We start from the raw sequence: 23,022 nt of genomic DNA, 5'->3' as shown, positions 1-23,022 counted from the left end.
TTAACCCGAGAAATCCTCTTAATTCCTTCAAGTTGCGCGGGATTTCCCACTCAAGAACGGACTTAATTTTCTCCTCATCCATTGAGACTCCTTCTGCCGAAATAATGTGCCCAAAATATGCAATTTCTAATTTACCGAATTCGCACTTCTTAAAATTGGCGTAGAGTCGATGTTCCTGCAACTTTTGTAGAACCAATTTTAAGTGATCTTGATGCTCTTCCGTTGTCTTGCTATACACCAATATATCATCGAAGAAAACTAGCACAAATCTCCTTAAATAAGGCCGGAAACACTACTACAAAAACAGTTTATTAAGGCGCATTGGTAGCCGCGCAACATGTTAACAGTGCTGAAATATGCACTTTCCGTGTAAAATTAGAGCGCTTATTAAAAAGCACTGCAATATAGCGTTGTTACAGCCAAAAAAACCGTGCCACTTAGTTTTTTTTATTTTGTGAAATATTTCAAAACTCCCACGACTCCCACTATACTTCTGCAAATCCCTAACCTATCACTACTGAAAATATGAAATTGCCCCAATTGTGCGCTCATCAATCTCCCTAATCTCTCTGAATATCATCCTCAAATTTTTACTTGACGAACCATAAACATTTAATTCGTTTTCTTTTTGCTGAATTTTCCCTTTTAATTTGCCCAATTCGTCAATTTTGTTTGAGAATTTTAATCGACCCATACAAATTCAAAATTCTCATTCTAAGGTAAAGTTTTTCTCGTAATTTTTTGTTTTTCTATTGAATTTCCCCTTTTAATTTACTTAAATTCTCTGTTTTGCAAATTAATTTACACGATTTGCTGATTTTTTGCCGGGTTTTGTCAATTTCTAATCTTTATATGTTTATTTCGCCAATTCCAATTGCAATTTGCTGAATTAAGCTCAGTTTTGCCCATCAATTTCGGCTATAATTGCAGATTTAATTTCAATATTCTCAAAAAAATTCTTGTCGAAAAGAAAGAGATCCAGAAAAGAGGCTACTTTCAGGTATGTTTATTGCATGTTTATTTAGATGTAATTTCGTCTATGTAATGCATATTTTCTCAGCAATTTTTCATCAATAGAAGTGTTTAATGTTTCATGTTGCTTATCATGTGCTGTGTTTAATTTCTTTGGCTATCAATTTTGTAATTATGTATTCTTGAGTGTTTAATTCAATCTTTAGTATATACCCTGATTACTCATGTCTCATAATTCTGTATAAGTAATGAAATTAATAAGGTCCAATGATATATCTCAATCAAATTGAATATGAATTAAACCAGTATGATTAGATTCTCAAAACATCATGTCAATGAAATTAAACTTGGTTGTTTGACACCTTTAAGCCATTAGACATATTGTTTCTATCATAGTATGTTAGTTTTCATCCACCTCAAACATGAGACAGATTGTATTAAGAGTCCTTTACTTTGCAATTTATAGGCTTACTACATGTTTAATGCATTAGTAACTACACTGTACTTCATTTCACACCCCCCCCCCCCCCCACAAAAAAAAAAAAAAAAAAAGAAAAATGTAGAGTAGTTAACTTGACTATAGAGTCTGTGGGCATTTTTTTACGATTGGATTTGTGGAGTTTGTAATATGTATCTTCTAGCCTATCCTCTAGCCTATTTTAATTATGTGTCATTTGGTTATATAATATTGGTTGGTATCCTAATTGCCTATACACAACTATATAAGATATGTTATTGGAAATAATCCAACAAAACTAGATGCAAAGAATAAAAGGGTAAGAAAAAAGATTACATGGAATAGATTGTTGATTAGGGAAGAGCCTAGAAATATAGGAAGTAAATGGATTTATGATATATAGCTTTAGAGAAGGCTAGTGTTCATGTATGTGGGCATGAATTCTTGACATGATATATTTGTAAGTAAAAAGTTGCTGCTCTAATTCTTTTCTTTGACTTGCTGTTCTCCTTTATTTTTTTTGGGTCAAAAATCACATCGGCTTCTGATATAATAAGAACATGAGCCAAGCCTTTTGGAGAAAAACTTGTATTTTAATCTCAAGTGATATTTCTGTAATCCTAGACTAGGGTATATATATATATATATATATATATATATATATATATATATATTACAATCTGGTGTTTCACATGGTATGATATAGGACAAGAATCTTAAAGGTTAGTGCTTATAGGTGTCAAGGGATCAAATTTATTTTCTAAAGCTGCAATAAGACTAGTAAAGCACTGCATTCTCGATATTTGGGGGTGGGGGGATGAATTTTAATTTGTAATTATAAAAATTCAAATTGTTGGTAGTGTATAAGACATCCTCAACCCAAAAGAACGTATTAAAAACCAAAGAAAGAAGTCTACATTAGGCTAAAATATCTTCTTAATTTAATTCATTTAAGCTACTTAAAGTTATTAGATTATTTGAAAATTATATCTACTATATGTTATATCGTGATTGCCTTTTTCCTTTTCGCCTAATAAATTAAACTCATAAACATTTCATTTTCCAGTGTTGTTCATTTTCCGTCTCCTAGTTACATAAGTTGCTTATTTTTCTTTGGTATGATTACTTACTAGAATCATATAAAAGAAATATGTTGTGTGAACTTGGAAAACTTAATTAAGGATCGTACTAATCTGGTTACAATTTTTTTTCAGTACTTTTAAGTGAAATTGGTTGAACATTGTCGTTTGCGAAATTCTAAATTAACACTTTTGCATATTACATTGACGATAATGTTAGTAATGTAGGAACTATTAATTAATACTTTGTTTAATGTTGGGAATGTCTCTTTCATCTTTGAGTGTTTAATGTTGGGAATGTTAGTAATATGTATGTAGTAATTTTCCAGGTTTGATTTCTTATTATTGATTGGTCATTGGTACATTTGCGCCTTTTAACTTGATGATATGGAGTTGATAACTTTTCTCCTTTGTTATTTTTGTAGGATGTTGAAGCTTCTCCCAGAGCTAACAATGACACTAATCGTAGAGATTAGTTATTGCGTTACCAAGGTTAGATTGGTTATTAAATGTCTAACATTTTTTTTTTAATTTTTTATTCATCATATAATAATTTTTGATATAGTAGTTGACTATTTGTTTTCACTCATGCAGGGTATGCTTTGGCAACTTCAAAGTTGGAACATGAAAGCAATTTTAAAGCATCAATATTTAGTCTTATAAAATATATCTTATATTGGCATAGATTTGGTTTTGGCATTAAGTACATTCTAGCTACTGAACGTTTTTTTATTTTTTTTATTATATATATATATATATATATAGGACTTTAGATGGTTATTTGTTTAAATGATTTTAGGTACTTTATTTCAATGTCTTTTGTTTGATGACATTTATGACTATAATTTTTATTTTTAATAAAATTTTTGGTGTTTACAATTTTATCATGTAAAAAACAGGTTATTTAGTAACGCTCTAAATGTTATTATAGATGCTATTACAGAACCGCACCATTGTACATCTTGCGATGTTAAAAAGTGCCTTTACATATTGCACGATAGTGTGGTAGTTTACCTCTTACGACGCTTAAAAGTGCCTTTATAGGCTATAGGTAAGTGCGTTACATAAATAATGCCGACGCTTAAAAGTGACGCCAAAAGTATAGAAAAGCACTCCCTTACAAGCTATGGCGGCGCTTACAAGTGCCTTGGTAGGCTGTGTACTATGCGGGTTCCAAGGAATTGGCGACGCTTACAAGTGCCTCTATAAGATGCCAAAAAGCACGTCAAGGTCGCGACGCTTTTTTAAACACTATACCGACGTTATTAAATAGTGTCGCTATAGGGTCTTGCGGCACCGGCTTAAACGACAGTTTTCGTGGCGTCGGTAAAGGGTCTAGCAGCGCTTTTTTGCGTCGCAGAAGCCCATTTCTTAGTGTCGCAATATCCCTTTCCTGTACTAGTGAAAACATCGTTCATAAGTGATTGAAAAGTAGTCGGGGCGTTAGTAAGCCCAAACGGCATCACTAAGAACTCGTAATGACCCTCATGGGTCCGGAAAGCCGTTTTATGGGTATCTTCCGGCTTCACACGAATTTGATGGTAACCCGATTTTAAATCGAGTTTAGAAAACACGGTTGCACCATGGAGCTCATCAAGTAGCTCATCGATAACGGGGATAGGATACTTATCGGGGACCGTCTCCTTATTCAAGGCCTGGTAGTCTACACAAAACCTCCACGAGCCATCTTTTTTCTTCACGAGCAAAACCGGGCTCGAGAAAGGGCTTGAGGATGGTTTGATGATGCCGACTTCCAACATCTCGTGAATGAGCTTCTCGATTTCGTCCTTTTGCACTTGCGGGTACCTATATGGACGAACACTAATTGGATCGGTTCCATCCTTGAGTGTAATAGAGTGCTCATGGCCTCTATTTGGAGGTACGCCACTAGGTATATTGAACACTTCATGAAACTGATTCAAAATGCCCACTAAGAAGGAGGGTGGGCCTGCTGATTTTGGGCCCAATTCAGTGGGCTCAATCTTGTTTAACTCTACTAACAAGCCCTGCTTCTCTTTCTTGATTACTCTCATCATGGCCTTCAACGTGACTTGAGTTTTCTCAAGGATGGGATCGCCGGTCAAGGTGACCGGAACTCCGGCGATCGAGAATTTCATGACATGGGTTCGCTAATTAGTTACCACTGAACCCAACTTAGCAAGCCATTGTATCCCAAGTATGACCTCGGCACTACCTAAAGATAGTGGTAGGAAGTCCTCCGTGATGGTTATCCCACCACTCAACTCCACCTTGACTTCCTTACACACCCCACTCCCACGGACCGTGTCCCCGTTGCCCAAGGCAACCGCAAACTCTCCCCCTTGATCCACCTTAATGGCCGCTTGTTCCACCACCGATAGAGCTAAAAAATTATGAGTTGCTCCGGGATCTATCATTACCACCACCTCTTGACCCTTAATTACCCCCCGTAGCTTCATCGTTTTTGGGTTATGAATCCCAATCACGGAACATAGAGAGACACCACTTAAGTCCTCGGCCGAAGAATCCTCCGGCTCCTCCGGCTCTATCTCCTCTTCACCTTCCGCCACCAAAAGAACACTAAGCTCCTTCCGCTTGCACCGATGTCCCACACCCCACCTCTCGTCACACCGGAAGCATAACCCTTTTGCCCTTCTTTCTTGTAATTCGAACTCGGTCAATCTCCGAGCACCTCCGGTGGCACTCCGGCCTGGTCCGGGGTTGGACCGGCCCATGTTGACTGAACCTTGCGATTCTTCTGGAGCTTTGGGCCACGCTTTTGGCGGCCCACTTGAACTTGGCAGCCCATATGTCGAAATGAGCCCTCCCTTGTTGGCTAGTTGACTTTGCTGGGTGAGATGTGAGGAAGTAGACCCACCAATGGGGCCTCCCTTCCAATTTACCACGGGCTTCTTCCTTTGTTGGGCCCCATTCTTCTCCTCAATTCGGCTTGCCATCTCCATGGCTCGTTCTAAATCAGCTGGGTTGAGGAGACGTAACTCAGCTTTAATTTCATCCTTGAGGCCATTGATAAACTGACCAAGCATCAGACTTTCAGGGATATCCTCTAGCGGCGCCGCCATTTCAATGTAACGCTGGCGATACTAGGCCACCGTTCCCACCTGCTCAACCGCCAACCACTGCTCATGTAAAGTACCGGCGTGGGCCGTTCGGAACTCGTTGAGGACCCTTTGCTTGAGATCCGGCCACCCGTAGAACGGACGCCGTTTTTGCTCCCCTTGAAACCATTTGAGAGCCGCTCCATCCATAGCCACCACCGTGGCTTCCATCTTTTCCCTCTCCGAAAATCGATAAAACTAAAAGAACATCTCCACACGTGCGGTCCAATTATCCGGGTCGCCCCCTCGAAAACGGGCATCTCGAGCTTGCGGTGCTTCCACTGTCCTCCGCCGATGCTTCCCCCGCCACCGCCGCGCCACCCAATATCAGGTGGGTGCCATCCCGGTTCGTCAAACGTCTTCTCCCCGGAAGGAGTGCGTATTCTCTCTAACTCCGGCTGGGAAGTGTTCTCCCCAACCACCGGCTGTTCGTGTGGATGAGTCACCGGTTGTTGTTGCTGATTCCCTTTTGCCTTCTCCAATTCTTCTTGAATTTTGGCAATTTTTGCTCGATCGGCGGCACCTTGCATATCCACCGTGATTCGGAAGGTGTCAAGACGTGCCTCCAATCGATTGACGGTGGCTGCTACTACCTCCTCAGTCGTTTTTCGTTCCTTCGCAATTTCCTTCCGCTCCTCCTCCATTGCTGCTTTAATGGCTGCCGCCACCGCACGAGTGAGGTTGTCGTCCTGTGGTTGTAACTTCTCTTGAATGGCTGTGAGTGTCTCTTCTATGGCGGTGAGTCTTTGGGGGAACGTCTGTTTCCATGGCGGATTTTTTGTTTTTTTTTGTTGCTGGTGGTTTCCGGTACCGGCGGTCACAGGACCACCGCTCTGATACCAACTGTGGTGTACCTGAATTAACTCAAGGCAATATAATGAAATTACTCTATCTATGGAAGGGAAAGCTTGAAGATTAATTACTGGTTAATTGAGAATTACAAACTAAGGATGGTAGTATAGCTTGAGGCTATTAATCTCTCTAGTAGCTTGAGGCCACAAGTCTCTCAAGAATTCTCTCACAATTTTCTGGATAATCCTTCAAATTGCTATCACTACTAACTTATACTAGAGATTGCTAATGGTCAACATGACCTTGAAAGCTAATACATGTGATACTTAGCTAAAATGGAAAAACCATTCTAAGACATAAAAGAACTAGCTTGCTTGCTTTCCTTCTCTTCCTTTTAATTAACTTTGTCTTAGCTTGTTGCAAAGTAATGTTGCTTCCCTATGTTGCTGCTTGATCACCCTTCTTGCGCCTCGAATAAACCATCATAGGTTGACTTGTGTCGTTGACTCGGTTCATCACATTAACATGATTACTGAAATTTATTGTGGGAATTTGAGATTATTCCAAGAAACATTGGATTGGAAGATTTGAAGATACTACTCCAATTAAAAATTGGTGTAGGCATGTTCTTGGGGTGTTGATTTATCTTCACGGTCTTATTCCACCCATTTATATTCGTAGTCTTTGCTTGGAAAACTTCTTTGTTATTGGAAATTCGGGTGTAATTAAGCTTAGTGATTTATGTAGCGCGATGGTTTTTGAACCGGGTAGTAGTACTGACAGCAGTAATGCTGATGCTGATGCTGTTGCAAATGCGCGGTCTGAGATTTACGAGTTTGGGACGTGTGTACTACAGATGGTGTAAAAGGATGTTGTACAGAGGAGATGGAGGGACTCGTGTGATAAGCTGCAGAGAGTGATGGACCAAGAACTTTAAGGGGGCGTTTGGTATAAATTCCGTAAACGGAATTGAAATGATTTATATAAGGGAAAGGGTAATGATACACGTTACCTTTGATATATGTTTGGTATCTTTATAAAATGAAAACAAATTGAGGAGTTTATGATTGAGGAGGGAAACACATTTTGTTTCCACTAGTAGGATAAGGGTAACAATTTGGGGGATTTTGTTACCCTTTGGAAACGGTATTTGTTACTCATAACTCATACCAAACTAATAGAAATGGAAACACTTATTTGTTTATATTTCCTATGTTACAAATTTTCATACCAAACACCCCTTAAGAGTATACCCAGCCATTGGTTATTGAGGTTGATTATTAAGAGAGAGAAAGTGGAATAATAATAAAATAATGAAGAGAGAGAAATTTTTGGGGGAAATTTTCAATAACCTGGTTAGTAGAATAACCGGTTATTGTAGCTTGGTCATGGAATATTTTATTGTTTTTTATAGTGACACATAATGACAAGGCTTCTAGAGATTGTGACACCTATTCATTTAATCAATGGTTGAGATTTGCTTTGATTTTATTACCGTTGTAATTTTGTAACGGCCATAATTTTTAAAATACAATTCTAAAAAAAAAAAACAACGGCTCTATTTTATTTATCTCTATAAATTAAGCCCAATATTGAGGTATTTTGAAACATTTTTTTTAGTGAATATTACTCTCTTTATTATCAAATTGTGTAGAGATGAATATTCCAAAATCTAATAAAAAAAAAAAACCCACAAAATCTCAGAACTCATCACAACCCCAAAATAATCCAAATCTTCAACCTTACTATTCTAACATTCCAATTGATCTCAACTCAGATTTAGATACAAATTTTCAACAATTTTCGAATAGTGCTAAAGTTGTGGTTAACTATTGGGAGGCATTGGTTATTAAATGGGTATAAGAGTGGTTATAGATGAGGTGGAAGATATAGAAATTATTAAAATAAGCAATAACCACAATAGTTGTGGGCAACCATTGTGTTTGCTCTAAGGAGATATTCAGAAGTGTATAGGAGGTGTAATGTCAGACCTACCGCGATTGAACTGTTGAATGATCCGTTTCTTGAACTGAGTATTTAACAGGATGCAGTATTCCAAATTTGAGGCTAACTAGTATTGTGGAATTCCCGCCTCCTGGTTCGAGTGATCAGAGGCTAAGATCAGTACTGCAGTCGTCTGGAAGGGAAGTAGAAAAGGTGATTAATGATGACAAAGGAAAATTAGCTTTCTCACTAAGGATTCTGATTAAACAACAACAACAACAACAATAATAATAATAATAATATTCGTAATACGTAGTATAAATGTTCACCGGCCCGAAAAAACGACTTTTGTTACTAGTAGACTAGTAGTAGCAGTTACTATTCACTTTTAAAAAATACTAGGGGAGTCTACGCCACTTTTAGTTGCAACACTTTAAAATATATACATTTTTCATTTTTTATTTTTTTTTAATAATTGATCTTTATTTTATTGACTTTTTTTGTTAGGCAAAATAGTCATGTATGATTTTATTAGATTCATTTCGATTTATATATATGTTTTAAATATTTAATCTTTAGATTATTTATATGTCTATAATTAGAGATACAAGAGATTGAAATTATGTATTGACAAGCGTGAAGGTTAAAATGTTACAACTAAAAATTTAACAGAAAAACTTTTAAAAAAATTTGGAAAAATTGTCAAAAATAAAACGACCTTTGGGCGATCTTCCAAAAATAAAACGACCTTTTGATTATTCCATAATAAAATGACCTTTGACATGCATCTGCTCAAAATAGAACAAAAAACCAGAAACCTGTTTAAAAGGTTAAACCCGGACAAGTGTCATAATGCGATTGGCTACGATCATTTTTTTCAATTTTCTTTTAAAAGAATTCATTTTTAATTAAAAAAAAATACAATTCATAAAAGTAAAATAAAAAAAATAAAAAAAAATCTCCTACCCCTCCCCCTAACAGTAAGCCACCGCCCACAAGTCACCAAAAGCCTATCCCCCTTTGAACCTTCCAACCCCTTAACCACCTTTGTAGCCCCTCCCCTTCCTCCCAGCCACCACTCAACCATTCACAACTCCAAAACCCCATCTTGTAACCACCCTAAAACCCACCCCACACCCACGAAACCATCCCGCAGCCACCCTTGAAACCATCCCGCAGCCACCCCCGAAACCATAACCACGCCCTTAAAACCCCCTTACCCATTCCACACACCCCAAAACCGACCTTATAGCCACCTCTTAACCACCCAACCTCCTTGAAACTGCCTCAAAACTACCCTAAACCAACCCACTAACCAACCTAAACCCCCAATCGTTAAATTCCACACAAAAATGGATGGAGGTTGGAGTGCGGTTCGCCAATATACGCAAGGGTGGTACAGGATTTTTGTCGACGACGTCAGGGGTGGGGGTTGGGACTGAGTTGGGTTCGCGATGGCAAGGATTGGGGTTGAGTTCACTGACCGTGGAAAGGCCGGTTTCATGGCAGGGTTGTATTTTTTTTTTATTAAAATCATTTTTTAAAAATAAGAAATAAATTGTAAAAAAAAAAAACCAACCTATCGTATTGCTACACGTGTCTCATCAACCTGTTCAATAGGTTATCAGCCGGTACCATTCTATTTTTGGCAGATGGCTATCAAAGGTCGTTTTATTACAGGATAATTAAAAGGTGGTTTTATTTTTAGAAGACGGCTGAAAGGTCATTTTATTTTTGACAATTTTTCCAAAAAAATTCTAATTAGATGATTAGGTAATTAAATTCAGTGGGTTTGTGTGTGTGTGTGTGTTTATTTGTTTATTTTAAAAAAAATAGTAACAAAGTGGGTTATATCCAGACTATTCCCCCACCCTTTGAAGATGATTATTTTCACGTTAAATAGTTTTGCCATTAAATTCAACTATTTTCTCCTCCTCCTCCTCCTTTTCCTCTTCCTCTTCTTCATGTGGCTTAGCTCGGTAGGTGCTTTAATGGAGGGCTCCTTCGCTTTAATGGAGGAGAGAAAGAGATTAGGGAAGTAAAGGAGGAAGAAGAGAGAAAGGGGGGTTTAAAAGAGAGAAAAAGGTTGGAAGTTGGAAGGGAAGGAAGACTAGAGAAATAAATATGGAAGCATAACAGTTAATATGACATAAAAGGGTATATGGGTAAATAAACATTTTTATAAAAGGGTATACAGATAAATAAACATTTTTATGGGTAAAAAAGTAATCGCACTATTCATTAGTTCTTTTGTACTTTTTATAGGGTAGGGATAAGAAATATCTCTTAAATAAAATTTAAAAAATAAAATATTATTGAACAGAGGGCAAATTAAAGTTTTTTTTTTTTAATTAAAAAAATTAAGAAAGGGCACTTTCTAATTCTTAATCTTGATAACTGACTTAACTAACTACAACTGGATAAAATCGGTTTGGATATAAGTAATAACTTAAACACTTGCCATTATAAATACCATTCTAAATTTCTAATTCATTTCATCATCAACCCATTATTTCAAACATTCTGTTTTTTCTCCTAATAACCCAACAAAAATTCCATTAATCCATAGAAATCAACTTCATTAGCTTGATTCCATTGCAAATCTTTCTTTAGTTCTGTGTTTTGCTGTTATTCTTTACTAGTAATGGCGGGTTCGAGTTCAAGCAGAGGAGACGGCGATTAGACGGTTGAGGAGACAGATCCGACAGGGCAATACACAAGGTACAGTAAGCTGATTGATGAAGGCGATCTAAAGTTTATTTGGGATATGATGAGACTAATGGCAGAGAAGTTGCTTGGTGTAAGAAATTTGTATTACTTAATAATCTTGTTTATTTGCTGAGAGAAGCTAGGTCTTTAAAGAGATTTGATCATGAAAATGTAATCAAATGCTACCATTATTGGCCTTTTGGATTAGAAAACAAAGTTGAGTTTAACATGATTACTGAGCTTTATTCTGGGAATTTGAAGGATTACACTCAGAAACATCAGGTTAAAGAAAACAGTCCAGCAATCAAGAATTGCTGTCAACAGATTCTGTCAGGGCTTCATTTTCTTCACAGTCAAGATGAACCGATTATTCACGATGATTTAAAGCGCGAAAACATCTTTGTTGTTGGAAACTCAGGCAAGATTAAGCTAGGAGATTTGAGTGTCGCAACGACTGTTGATAGTCCTGAGTATAATGCTGTTATTACTCGAAGGATAGAGCGGTCTGAGATGTACTGTGTTGGGTTGTGTGCGCTACAGATGGTGAATAAGGATGCTGCAGACAGCACATCGCGAAAAATGGATTTTAGGCTGTTAAAAAAATTACAAGACCAAGGGATTAAGAGCTTCATTCAGGTGTGTGTTTCCTGAGATGTCGGAACTACAATAACTCAACTCCTGAAACACCCGTTTCTTGCACCGAGTACTGCGCCTTCTGGCAGTACATCAGTACTATTTCCCTGGCCCTTGCCTACAATTCAACTGCAGCCTGCTACCATCACTAGTGCAGCTGCAGAGCCTGAGGGTGATGTCGACGACAGTAACACAGCTGCTGCTTCTGAAAATGCCCCACTGATGGCAGAAACACTCGCAGGGCGGGAAGGTGAAACGTCTTATGGGAGTGATTAAGATGAGGGAAGTGGCAACATACAGGAAGAAAGAGTATAGTTGCTTCAGAATTCGGTTATTTCTTGGCATGTCAGTAGCTTATTTCTAGATTCATCAGTTAATGTCATAGTACTGAAATGTTCAGAATAGTTCTAGATATGTTTTTGTCAAAGTAGGGCTGAAAGCTTACCCTTGTTCATTGATTGATCCTCAAATATATAGAGTACATAGCTTCCTAAGCATAACAAATTAATATCTTCAATATATATCTTAAGCCTATAAACTAGGAAACTAAGTATATGATAATAATCACAAATATATGATAAGATTTCCTAAATATATTCCTAAAACCCCCCTCAAGTTGGAGCAGGTGGAGTGAAGATGCCCAACTTGCCAAGCAATATATAAATCAAATTGAGCCTTGCCGAGAGCCTTGGTAAAGATGTCGGCTAGTTGTTCACGTGTAGGAACATAGGATGGATCAATCAACCCTTCTGAAATAGCATCTCGGACGAAGTGACAATCAACTTCAATATGCTTCAATAGCCTTAGGATGTTGCACTCCTGTAGGTGTCGCTCGAAGTGCGCCTACGTTAAAAGCATGTGTGAATATGCTTGACACTCATAGGAAGTGGGAATTGACATATACGATTAGGGACAAGGAAAGTAGGGAGCCGCCAACAAGTTTTTAAGGAACTTGTAAACCGTTCACAGATCATAAAAAGGCAACCACGATAAGGGACAACGATAGGCAACAACGATTGACCCGTGAAGGTTACACCCCATTCATAATATATGAGATTACTAACTCCATATGCTTCGGAACCACGAAATGAGGATCGGGGATGATGGTACGAAGTGAGTCATGGAGTCACATTCGCCCGTATTGACCTCTTCTCAATTCTTATAGTGAAAAGTGATTCCTGCGATCTCAAAGGCATACAAATAAAATATTCAATTCGCTCCAAACTATTATTAGGCTAAATTGGTTGAATATTAATGCAACATATAATTCTAAAATATTAGTGATCACTTGATTAAATAACAAGATTAAAAAGGAACCTAAACCGGTTGTCCAAATTATCTTATTAGGCGTGATTTTCAATTACATATTCCCTTTAAACATGCAATATGGTGATCATAACAATAATAGAATAAATATTAATATTGGAAGCAATTTAGCCATAATTCCAACAATATAAAATCGTTAGAATAATAATAGAAATAAAAGGAACATAATTCTTACTTTGATTCTGTTTGTTTGCAACTACAAAATAATAAACGAGTTAGTAACTTCAAGGAAATAATAATAAAATAATAATTAAATTAAAATAAATAAACTAGAGTTGATTTGGGGCCAAACCCTCAAACAGTTCTACCTTTCACGCCTTGGCTTAAGGACAGAACCACGAGTAAAGTATGGACTCCTTGGAGTACTTGAAGAAGAAATTTTGAAATAAGAAGGGTAGGCTAGTGTTTAGGCTAAAGCATAGAAGAGAGAAAATTAACTAGAGAATTACATGATGCCCCGTACATCAGAAATGAGGGGGTATTTATAGAGAAAATGTGCTGAGGGAGCACACGGAACCCTAAAATGATAAAAACCCTAAAAAAGTATCCCGCGACACGGCAAACTGTACCGTAACACGGGAAGTCCCACCGTCAGACGGGAAACATTCCCGTGACACGGTGCATTTTTAGTGTGACGCGGAAAATTTTCAGTAAACGGGGAAGAAAACGCGTTAAGGGTTTACGCGGAAAAGACACAGAATTTCCCGTGTCACGAGAAATCCCACCGTCAGACGGGAATTATTCCCGTGACACGGTGGGTATCTGCCGTGGCGCGGGAATTCCCAGCCCGCTTTTCCGTCTAAATACATTTTTAACCCTAATTTCATTCGGCATTTTAAGTGTCGATTGATAATTTCGGGCCTTTTCTGACTTATTATTATTTGGGCTAAAATAAGAAAATAATTAAATAAAATAAATAAACGGTTTGGGCTAAAATTAAATAATAAATTTGGGCTGAAATTAAAACTATGCTTTTACCAAACATCAAGACTAATCCACGGACTGTTCAAAAATATGAATTTAATCAAATACGATTTTTTTAAGCACTCTCGGGATTAAATACTGAATCCGACCAATAGTGGCGGTGAAAGGTTGTTCATCAACGAGTTTGGTTCTGGGGAGACATTTTTAGGTGTCTACAGAAACCCCCACTTTAACAGAGTTTGTAGAAACGTTAGTTTCGAAAACGATAGTCAAAGTAGTCGATAGGGACGGAGAATGATTTAAGACGTTCTGCGATCCTAAATCACTCTGTATACGCCGATACCTTCAGAAAAATGTTAATTCCACAGATAAAAGAGTAAAAGGATAGAACACGTATCTGGCACCAGTGTATCGGTGACAAATGAATTTGGCAGCTTCCTATGCTTGAAGGAATCCACCGGGTGACATTTGTTGAAACGCTTTCCATGCTTGAGGAAAGCCGACTGAAGAGTTTGGTAGTTTTCTAAGCCTGAAGAAACGTACCGGATAATACTTTCCATGCCTGAGGAAAGTCGACGTATGAATTTGGTGTCATTCTATGCTTGAAGAAATCCACCGATAACGCCTTCCATACTTGAGGAAAGCCGATAAAGGAATTTGGCTGTGTCCTATACTTGAAGAAAAATCCACCGATAATGCTTTCCATGCTTGAGGAAAGCCGACTTGGCGGTTTTCTATACTTGAAGAAAATCCACCGATAACGCTTTCCATGCTTGAGGAAAGCCGACTTGACGGTTTCTATGCTTGAAGAAAAAAATCCACCGATAACGCTTTCCATGCTTGAGGAAAGCCGACTTGGCGGTTTTCTATACTTGAAGAAAAATCCACCGATAACGCTTTCCAAGCCCGAGGAAAGCCGACGACTACTGTAATCGCTGAAATTTACAAGTGTATGATGGTTCGATTATCCCCGAACGTGGGCCACAGATGATTCACACTTTTCAAGTCGATTATCCGACCATATTAGGTGCTTAAAATATCGACAACATGACTTTAATGCTTCTAGGGGCAAAATAGTAATTTTGGTACCCTCCAACCGTCAGTTAGAATTTTCCGCGTAATTTTACCGAAAAATTAACTGTCCAGTTTGCGCGGAAAATCGTGCAGCTTTGGTAAAAAAACACCAGAAATATTCGCTGTTAGCTTCGAAAAATGTGCAAAAGAATATTCTGAACCCCGTGCCACGTGGAAGCATCCCGCGACACGGTAGCGTTTTGCAGTCAGACGGGACCAATTCCCGTGTCGCGGAGCAGATTCTCGTGACGCGGGAACTCTGTTGGCTGAAAACCAGTCAATTGGCATCTTTGACCAGTCAAACCACATGGGGCACGCCAATATATTACCGTTACATGGGAACGGGATCCGTTGCACGGGATGTTTTTTTTTTTTTTTTTTTGGCTTTAAATATCAACCATTTCTCCCATTTTGCTCATCCACCATTTCTCTTTCTTGTCCGGTTTTCACCCAAAAATAAGAAAAAAAAAATTTCTTTTTGCTCGGATTCCTGTGTCTCAGCGGCTTCTCACCGGCGCTCAGAGTTTGCTCCCGTCAGCCGGAATCATCTCCCGTGTCACGGCGGTTCTGCCTCCCCTTTTTTTTTAAAAAAAATTCTCCGCTACTGCTTGCTGCTTGCTGCTCACTGCCGCGTTGCTGTTTGCTGTTAATTGGAGCTCCGGCGTCCCCTGTGCTTACCGTGACACGGGATTTCATCCCTGTGACACGTATTTGGCTCACCGTGTCGCAGCCTCGCCTGACCGTGTTACGGCGGCTGTTCTGATCTTCGTGGTTTTTCGAGCTTTTGGAGCTCAAACCTTCATCAATTATGGTCTAATTTTTTGCTACTTTCCTCATTTTTGATTCTCTACAAGGATCCATGTAAGTTTCCCTTGATTTTGCCTCGAATTTGCTTCAAATGAGTAATTTCATGAAAAACCCTTAAAAATCAATTTGGGCATTTTTTTTATTTTGTGGTTTATGTTGAAATTATTGCTATGAATTTACTTGTATATGTATCTATGCGTGTTTGTGAGCGATTTGAGACAAAAATTGCATGATTTGGTGAGGATTTGAGCAAAATCACCATTTTTGGCACTACTTGTGGTAAATGGTGCTCCTTGTTGTTCATGTTGTTCTTTTGCACTTGGATTGATGACCTGTTGGTTGTAGATCTTGTAAAATATGCTATGATGCGTCAATCTATTGTTTTTGTGCAACTTTGAGACATGTTTTGTATTGTGTATGTACTACATTGTCATGGAGAACATAGTATCATGCAATTAGGAGAACATAGTATTAGTCCGTCATGGAGAAACTAAATACTACAAATAATTCCATTATTTTGCCAATTTTTAGCCTTGAGGTAAAATTTAGCGTATAATGCGATAAACAACTAAATAACTTAGGAAGTGATGCTAAGCATTTAGATATTTTTGTTAGAATGCAACTCAAACTAAACGTCTTAGGAAATGATGCTAAACATTTAGATTTTTATTTTTATAATAGCATGCCTAGGCGACGGGATTGCGATCTTTCCACCCATGGCCGGCATCAGGCTTTTCGGGAGGACACTCCCATGATTCGCGAGGGTATGGACGATGATGTCTTAGAGTCTGAGCCTCGGGCCTCTACAGGTAGGGGTAGGTGGGTTCCACCTCCGTGGAATCCAGACCAGTTGGTTTTCTGTCATGAGAACCATGTTTCTCATCGCCCACTTGCCGGCATAGTTGACGGGACGCTTCGCCACCACGGTTCTGGAGCCGGAGATTTGATTCCTCGACTTCACCAGATTATCACGAGGGATCCTGCTACGAACGCCTTATGGGAATCGGCTGGTTTAGTGGATTTTTATTCGGCGGTCGTAGGGATTCGCAGCCCCCGGGGTTGCGGTGCGACTGTCGTTTGCGCATTGTTGGAGTATTTTTGGGATACTACCAACACCTTTCACTTTGCTTGGGGGGAGATGACGGTGACCCCTCTGGACTTTAGCATGATTAGCGGTATGCGCTTCACTGACTGGGCTGTAGCGCAGATGTCTGATCTCTCTTGGGGAGCGGCTGAGGCAGCCGATTTGTTAGGTCCGATTGTTCATCATACCAGGACTCAGCCAGTGTCTCGAGGTGGTCCTAGGAGCGGGCGATCGGAGCTGGATTCGGTTCATGCCCGTGGTTTTGACATGGAGGAGATGTCAGCTGAGCAGCGAGTGCGGATCTTCCTTCTGATTCTCATCTTTATGACTCTTTCTCCAGATAGGAGTTCACGTGCACTCCTTTGCTATCTCCCTTCTTTATTCAGGATCAGTGAGATAGGATCCTTTAGCTAGGTCAGCCTCGAATACGCCGACCTTCTCTTGTTGTTGCGTCATGGGGGTAGGCAGCTGAACGACGGGTCTCCCATCACTGTCTACGGTCTGTGGAGAGTTGTAGAGGTGATGATCCTTTCCTCTTCTTGTTTTATTTTAATTTGTTCGAATCATGTGCTCAAAGATTACTTTTCATTGCAGCTATGTTCTACGAGTACTTCCCAGGATTGGCACCTCGACTGCGTCGTGGAGCGGTTCATGATTTCCCTGTCGAGGCCAGCTGGCGTGACCGAGGAGAGTCACGAGTGGAGTCTGTCTCTGCGCTGCGCGGGCTGTTACGCCGAGGCACCTCTTCTGTTGGCGTAAGAATTAGTTTTGTTGCCTGTTATTTTCTCTCTGACGTTATTTCTGGTGTTTCATGCCAACTTTTTATGGTTTTCAGGTTTCCATTGATGTCCAGTATCGTCCTTGGGCCGGGATGGCTAATCCTCCCGAGGCTTTGCATCTTTCAGCGCACCGCACCATTTTGGTTGGTACCGGACGCTTTGTCTGGTATTTGGGGGAGCGTGTTGTTCGTCTACATAGCGGTGATCGCGTTGTGGTGCCCTCATCTCCAACGGAGTCGATGCTGGACTCGCGCTTGCTTAGGGAGTTGATAAACAGGGGAGAGCGCTACACTTTTCCCTGGCAAAAGCTTGTGCACATGGAGGGTGATTACGCGTAGGACTTGCTTCCCTCTCTAGCTCCTCCACCCCGCCTTCCTGAGGTATGATTTCTTTTGAGGATTTTGCTACTAGTCTATGTTTAAATAGTCGAATAACTTGATTATTCAATCGTATTTTCAGACGACTGTTCGCCCTGTGGGGAAGATCGAGATTCCGCCTCAGTCTGTCCGCTACCTAGGGCCGATTGGTATTACCAAGACCACATTGCTGACGCGCCAGAGGGTTACAGACAGGCGTAGAAGTCTTTGCCCGAGGTTTTTGAGCCGGTAAGTTTTTGATGCATTATTCATCCTTTTAACACCGTTTGTTACTGATTTTTCCTTGTTTTGTTCTCAGCTTAACCGCTCGGAGATGAAGGGATTCATGAAGCTGGTTGACGCTCTGAAGTACTGCATCATCAAGCTTCGGCGTGGTGCGAGTTGTTGGAGCAGTTATAGCGATGTTCTTGAGGTATGCTCATTTTTTCAACTTCTACCATTTGTTTTATTTTCATTTGTTGACGCCTTTTGATTTTGTATCTTTCAGGAGCAACGGAGGTCCCGCTCGCGCTCGAGGCATAGAGGCTCGGACGAGGAGGAGCTTGGTCGTGGTAGACGATCTCCTGCGGTTCATCGGCATTCTCAGTCTCAGCGAAAGCCTCAGATTACTCAGCCGTTTCAGGAGGCTCAGTGGCAGCCTCAGTCTTCCCAACGCTTTCAGGGTCAGAGTCAGGGGCAGCCGCAGTCGTTTTCACAGCCTTCACAGCCTGAGTTTAGGCCTGTTTTGACTCCCGTGGATCCTGGTTTATTTTCGGCTCCATCGTCTGGGATTCTTCCACCGGTGTCGGGCTTGTTCTCAGTTCCGATGTACGGGACGATGCCTCCACCGACGATTCCCATGTCTTTGAGTCAGTCTACACTGTTTGCCAGTTGGACGGGTCCTGCCTTGAGTTTGATTGCTGCTGGAGTCACAGGGACTAGTAGGGACACTACTCCCCGTACTCGGATGATGGCGGGACTCTTTGGCTCACCATTCCCGTATTCACAGGGTGGAGATGATACTGACCCTAACTCTTCTAGTTCTACAGACTTTTGACCGAGGGTCTTTATTTGTACATACTGTGATGACACTTGACACTGTTAATATGACTCATTTTGTATATTATTCACAGTTTATGCATTTATTAGTGTGTGTTAGTGTGTGTTTGAGACTCATTGTGTGTGATCGTGTATTTATTAATGACGCGACAAAAAACGTAAGTGGAGTAAGTGGAGGGTACCGACCTTCCCCAAAAGAAAGAGAAATAAAAAGACATGAAAAAATAAATAGAATAAACAAGTAAATATATAAATGAAAAGGAGAAGATAGAAATAAAAAGGATGAAATACTAAAGTAATAAATAAAAATAAATAATAAAAAAGAAATGATAAAAATAAATAAATAAAAATAAAAAAAAATTTGAGAATTTTATTAGGAATGAAACTCCCAGAAAACTGAAAAAAAAAAGCGGTGAAGATAAAATACTAAAAAAAAAATAATCTGGATAGGAACGGAAAAGATAAAAAAAGAAAACGCATAGGTGCCGCGACACGGCACTGCACACCGTGTCACGGCAAAAACTGCCGTGTCGCGGCAAAAATTCCCGTGACACGGTGGGATTCCCCGTGTCACGGTGCGCGTATTCTACAACGGTGTGGTTTACGCGTACGAAAAGATAATTTCTGAGTAGTTCCGAGCACTTTCGCTATAAAATAGGACCAGTATATTCATGATATGCATAACTACGAAACACAAAATAATTAGAATTTCATATTTCAATAATAATGTCTCAGAATTTTGATAATACATTGCGCGACTGGTCTTATGCTTTGACCAATGCTGACAAAAGAGAGTTAGAATTGTTTCATGTCAGGGGTTTACTAGCCCTGAGGCATGTCGCGATTGAATATAATTTTCTTAGGGCAGCATTAGACTATTAGAGTCTAGAAACACATTGTTTTAAATTTGATTATGATGAAATCCGTCCCCTGCCGAAGGAATTCGGTGCCATCTTTGGATTTCCTTCTAGAAATCTTATTGCCATGCCTACCCTGCGTGAATACTATTACCAAGATTTTGAACGCCATCTGAATCTAACAGATCCAGATTTAAATAGAATTGTGTGTGGTAATGAGGTAGACTTAGAAAAACTTGCAAATTTATATTTTAATCGCCCTATCTCTGAGTCTTATCATGTATATCGTAGAAGGGCATATATTTTTTTGCATGTTTAGCAAGCTATTATTTGCAAACGGTAGGGTAGGACATTCTTGCCTAGCGTCTGTGCTTGAACATGTTGAATCTGGGAGATCCCCTATGCCTACGTGCCTTGGAGAAACGTTTCGTGGCCTTGACGAAGAAAAAGTTGACCGGAAAGCCATCAAGAAGGGCTCTCTGATATTGCCACAGGTAAAAATACGCTCCGAGTAGCCCCCGTAACACAAAACAGGCACTGTGTCACGGGGGCTGTCTGCCGTGTCACGGGAAATCTGCATTTTTTTTTTTCGACTGATTTTTTTTTTTTTTTTTTTTTTTTTTTTTTTTTTTGCAGATTTGGTTGATGGAGCGTTTAGAATTATTTGAAGCCCCCGACGATGTTGAAAAATATGGCCCTAACGACCTAGTCCGCAGGAAAAAGAATTACTCTGTGAACATGTCGTATGAAGACTGGAAAAATTTCTTTGCAAAGAGGGAATTTTCCATTCGTTGGGTGGTGCCTTGGTGGAGGCTTACTAGGATGGTTGGTACGAATGATACTCCATATTGTCGTGTTCCTAGTATCTCAAAACTGACTTTTTATTGTCCTGCTCGACTGATGCGGCAGTATGGACTTGAACAAGTAGTTTCACGCTATAATGATAGTCCTCATGAAGTATCGTTGCATGAAAGTAATGTTCACAAGTACGAGACCTACTGGATTGGAAGAACTTTGTGGATCGTTTCTGGAAGTGACCAAGCTCCTCCTCCTTTATCTAGTGCACACAAGGCATGGTTGAACCCTAGAAGTAGGAGGAACGATTCGGATCACACAAGTCTGATGTGAAGAGTCGTCTTGGAAATAAGAGAGAATCTCCTAAAGATCGTCTACGTCCAAGAACACAAGGGATTGAGTTTAAGACTCCTATAATGCCGAAAAGGAAAAATTATGTGAAAGGGAAGGGTAAAGAGAAGATGGTCTATAGAGAGAAACAACCGAAGAATTTTAAGAAAGGTGAAAGGGGTGAAAGTTCGACTAGGGGTGTGACGGTTCGGGCTACAAAGACACATTAATGGTGAAGGCCGACCTAATTGTAAAAGAGAATGAGGTTCCTAAAGTGAAGAGGGATTAGATCATTATTGCTTTGCTTTTATGATTTATAATTTTTTATTTAAAATAAGGCGTATGATGCCAATAATTGTAGTCACATTTATTTCAATAATAATAGCATATTTATTTTAGCCTTAAATAAAAAATTACAATGACTTTTTTTTTTATTTATTTATCCGAGTCAAGGAGTCGGACGCAATGGAAGAATGAAAATAAAAACCTTGAACAAATAATGAATTCGCAAAGAATGTGTCACTAAAAAAATTGGAAAACCTGAAATTCCACCGTATCACGGTGAAAAATCCCGTGACACGTTGCAAATTCCCGCGTCACGACAATTTTATTTATTTTTTTTCCAGGTCCACCGTGCCACAGTGGACTGTACCGTGACACGGTGGAATGTTCCGTGTCGCGGCAGAGATCCCCCCTTTTTTTTTCAGGTCCACCGTGCCACGGTGGATTGTACCGTGACACGGTGGAATGTCCCATGTCGCGGCAGAGATCCCCCTTTTTTTTCAGGTCCACCGTGCCACGGTGGAATGTCCCGTGTCGCGGCAGAGATCCCTCTTCTTTTTTTTTTTTTTTAGTCGTGACGCAATGCTGAACTGATGCGTATACTTGATCGACAGAGGGAGGATTTTATTTTTTTGAAATGGCCGGGCCCCCTTGAGGGGTTGCCTACGTAACCTTAAAAAGGAATCAGGCCAAACGTAGCTCTATTGGGTCATGAACCCATGCGACTAGGCATAGAATTTCTTGAGTTGATCCAAGTGGGTTAAATTTTGGAAACCGTTACCGTCCATGTCTACCAATTGCGCCGCTCCGCCAGACAAGATGGCTTTAACAATGTACGGGTTTGAATTTTCCTCTTGGATCCAACACATTTTTACGAAGTGCCTTAAGCACCAGGTCACCCTCTTTGATGTTCCTAGTCTTGACTTTTTTATTAAAATGTCGCGCCATACGCTGTTGGTAGGTTTGGACATGATGCAAAGCTGCCAAGCGTTTTTCATCAATAAGACTAGTTCATCATATCTTGCTCTAATCCAGTCGACTTCATCTAGTTGGCTTTCCAATGCGATTCGAAGATAAGGGATTTCGAGTTCAATTGGTTGTACAGCTTCAACTCCATAGACCAAAGAGAAAGGGGTAGCCCCCCGTTGATGTACGAACAGAGGTTCGATATCCCCAAAGGGAGAAATGTAGCTTACTTGGCCAATCCTTGTAATTTTCTGTCATCTTTTTGATGATAGTTTTCACATTTTTGTTGGCCGATTCGACCGCACTGTTTGTGGTCTGTAAGGTGATGATTTGTGATGGTTGATATGATATTTCTGTAATAATTTTGCGCATTCGGCTTGGAAATGCTTTCCATTGTCGCTGATCATCTCATGTGGTACCCCATAGCGGCATATGATATTTTTCTCAATGAATTGAGCTACGTGTTTCGCCATCAGCTTAGCATATGAGGCAGCTTCCACCCATTTGGTGAAATAGTCGATCGCTACGAGGATGAATTCGTGCCCCCCTTGTCCTGGTGGTGTTATTTTTCCAATGATGTCGATGCCCCAAGTGGAGAAAGGTGATGGAGAAGTATATGTGTAGAGAAGCGAAGGTGGAAAATGCTGTAAATTTGCGTAGACTTGACACTTCATACATTTCTTGATGTATTCGTGACAA

The 23,022-nt window shown here is 39.8% G+C and overlaps 1 protein-coding gene and 1 long non-coding RNA gene across 2 annotated transcripts; both read left to right on the top strand.

Moving 5' to 3' along the window:
* Window positions 1-366: 366 nt before the first annotated feature.
* On the top strand, window positions 367-3,291 carry LOC110724309. Its single transcript, XR_002511951.1, has 4 exons — window positions 367-719; window positions 931-1,000; window positions 2,934-3,000; window positions 3,103-3,291. It is a non-coding gene; the product is annotated as an uncharacterized LOC110724309 (long non-coding RNA).
* A 3,858-nt stretch (window positions 3,292-7,149) lies between these two features.
* LOC110724116 (serine/threonine-protein kinase WNK8-like) lies at window positions 7,150-11,960 on the top strand. Its single transcript, XM_021903512.1, has 3 exons — window positions 7,150-7,241; window positions 11,129-11,687; window positions 11,820-11,960. Exons 1-3 carry the CDS (start codon window positions 7,150-7,152, stop codon window positions 11,958-11,960), a joined length of 792 nt encoding a protein of 263 aa, XP_021759204.1.
* The last annotated feature ends 11,062 nt before the right edge of the window (window positions 11,961-23,022 follow it).

Source organism: Chenopodium quinoa, unplaced genomic scaffold (assembly GCF_001683475.1).
Source record: "Chenopodium quinoa cultivar QQ74 unplaced genomic scaffold, ASM168347v1, whole genome shotgun sequence".
Classification (NCBI taxonomy): Eukaryota; Viridiplantae; Streptophyta; class Magnoliopsida; order Caryophyllales; family Amaranthaceae; genus Chenopodium; species Chenopodium quinoa.
Note: the sequence above shows the minus strand (reverse complement) of the source record. Positions and strands in the feature narration are given on the sequence as shown.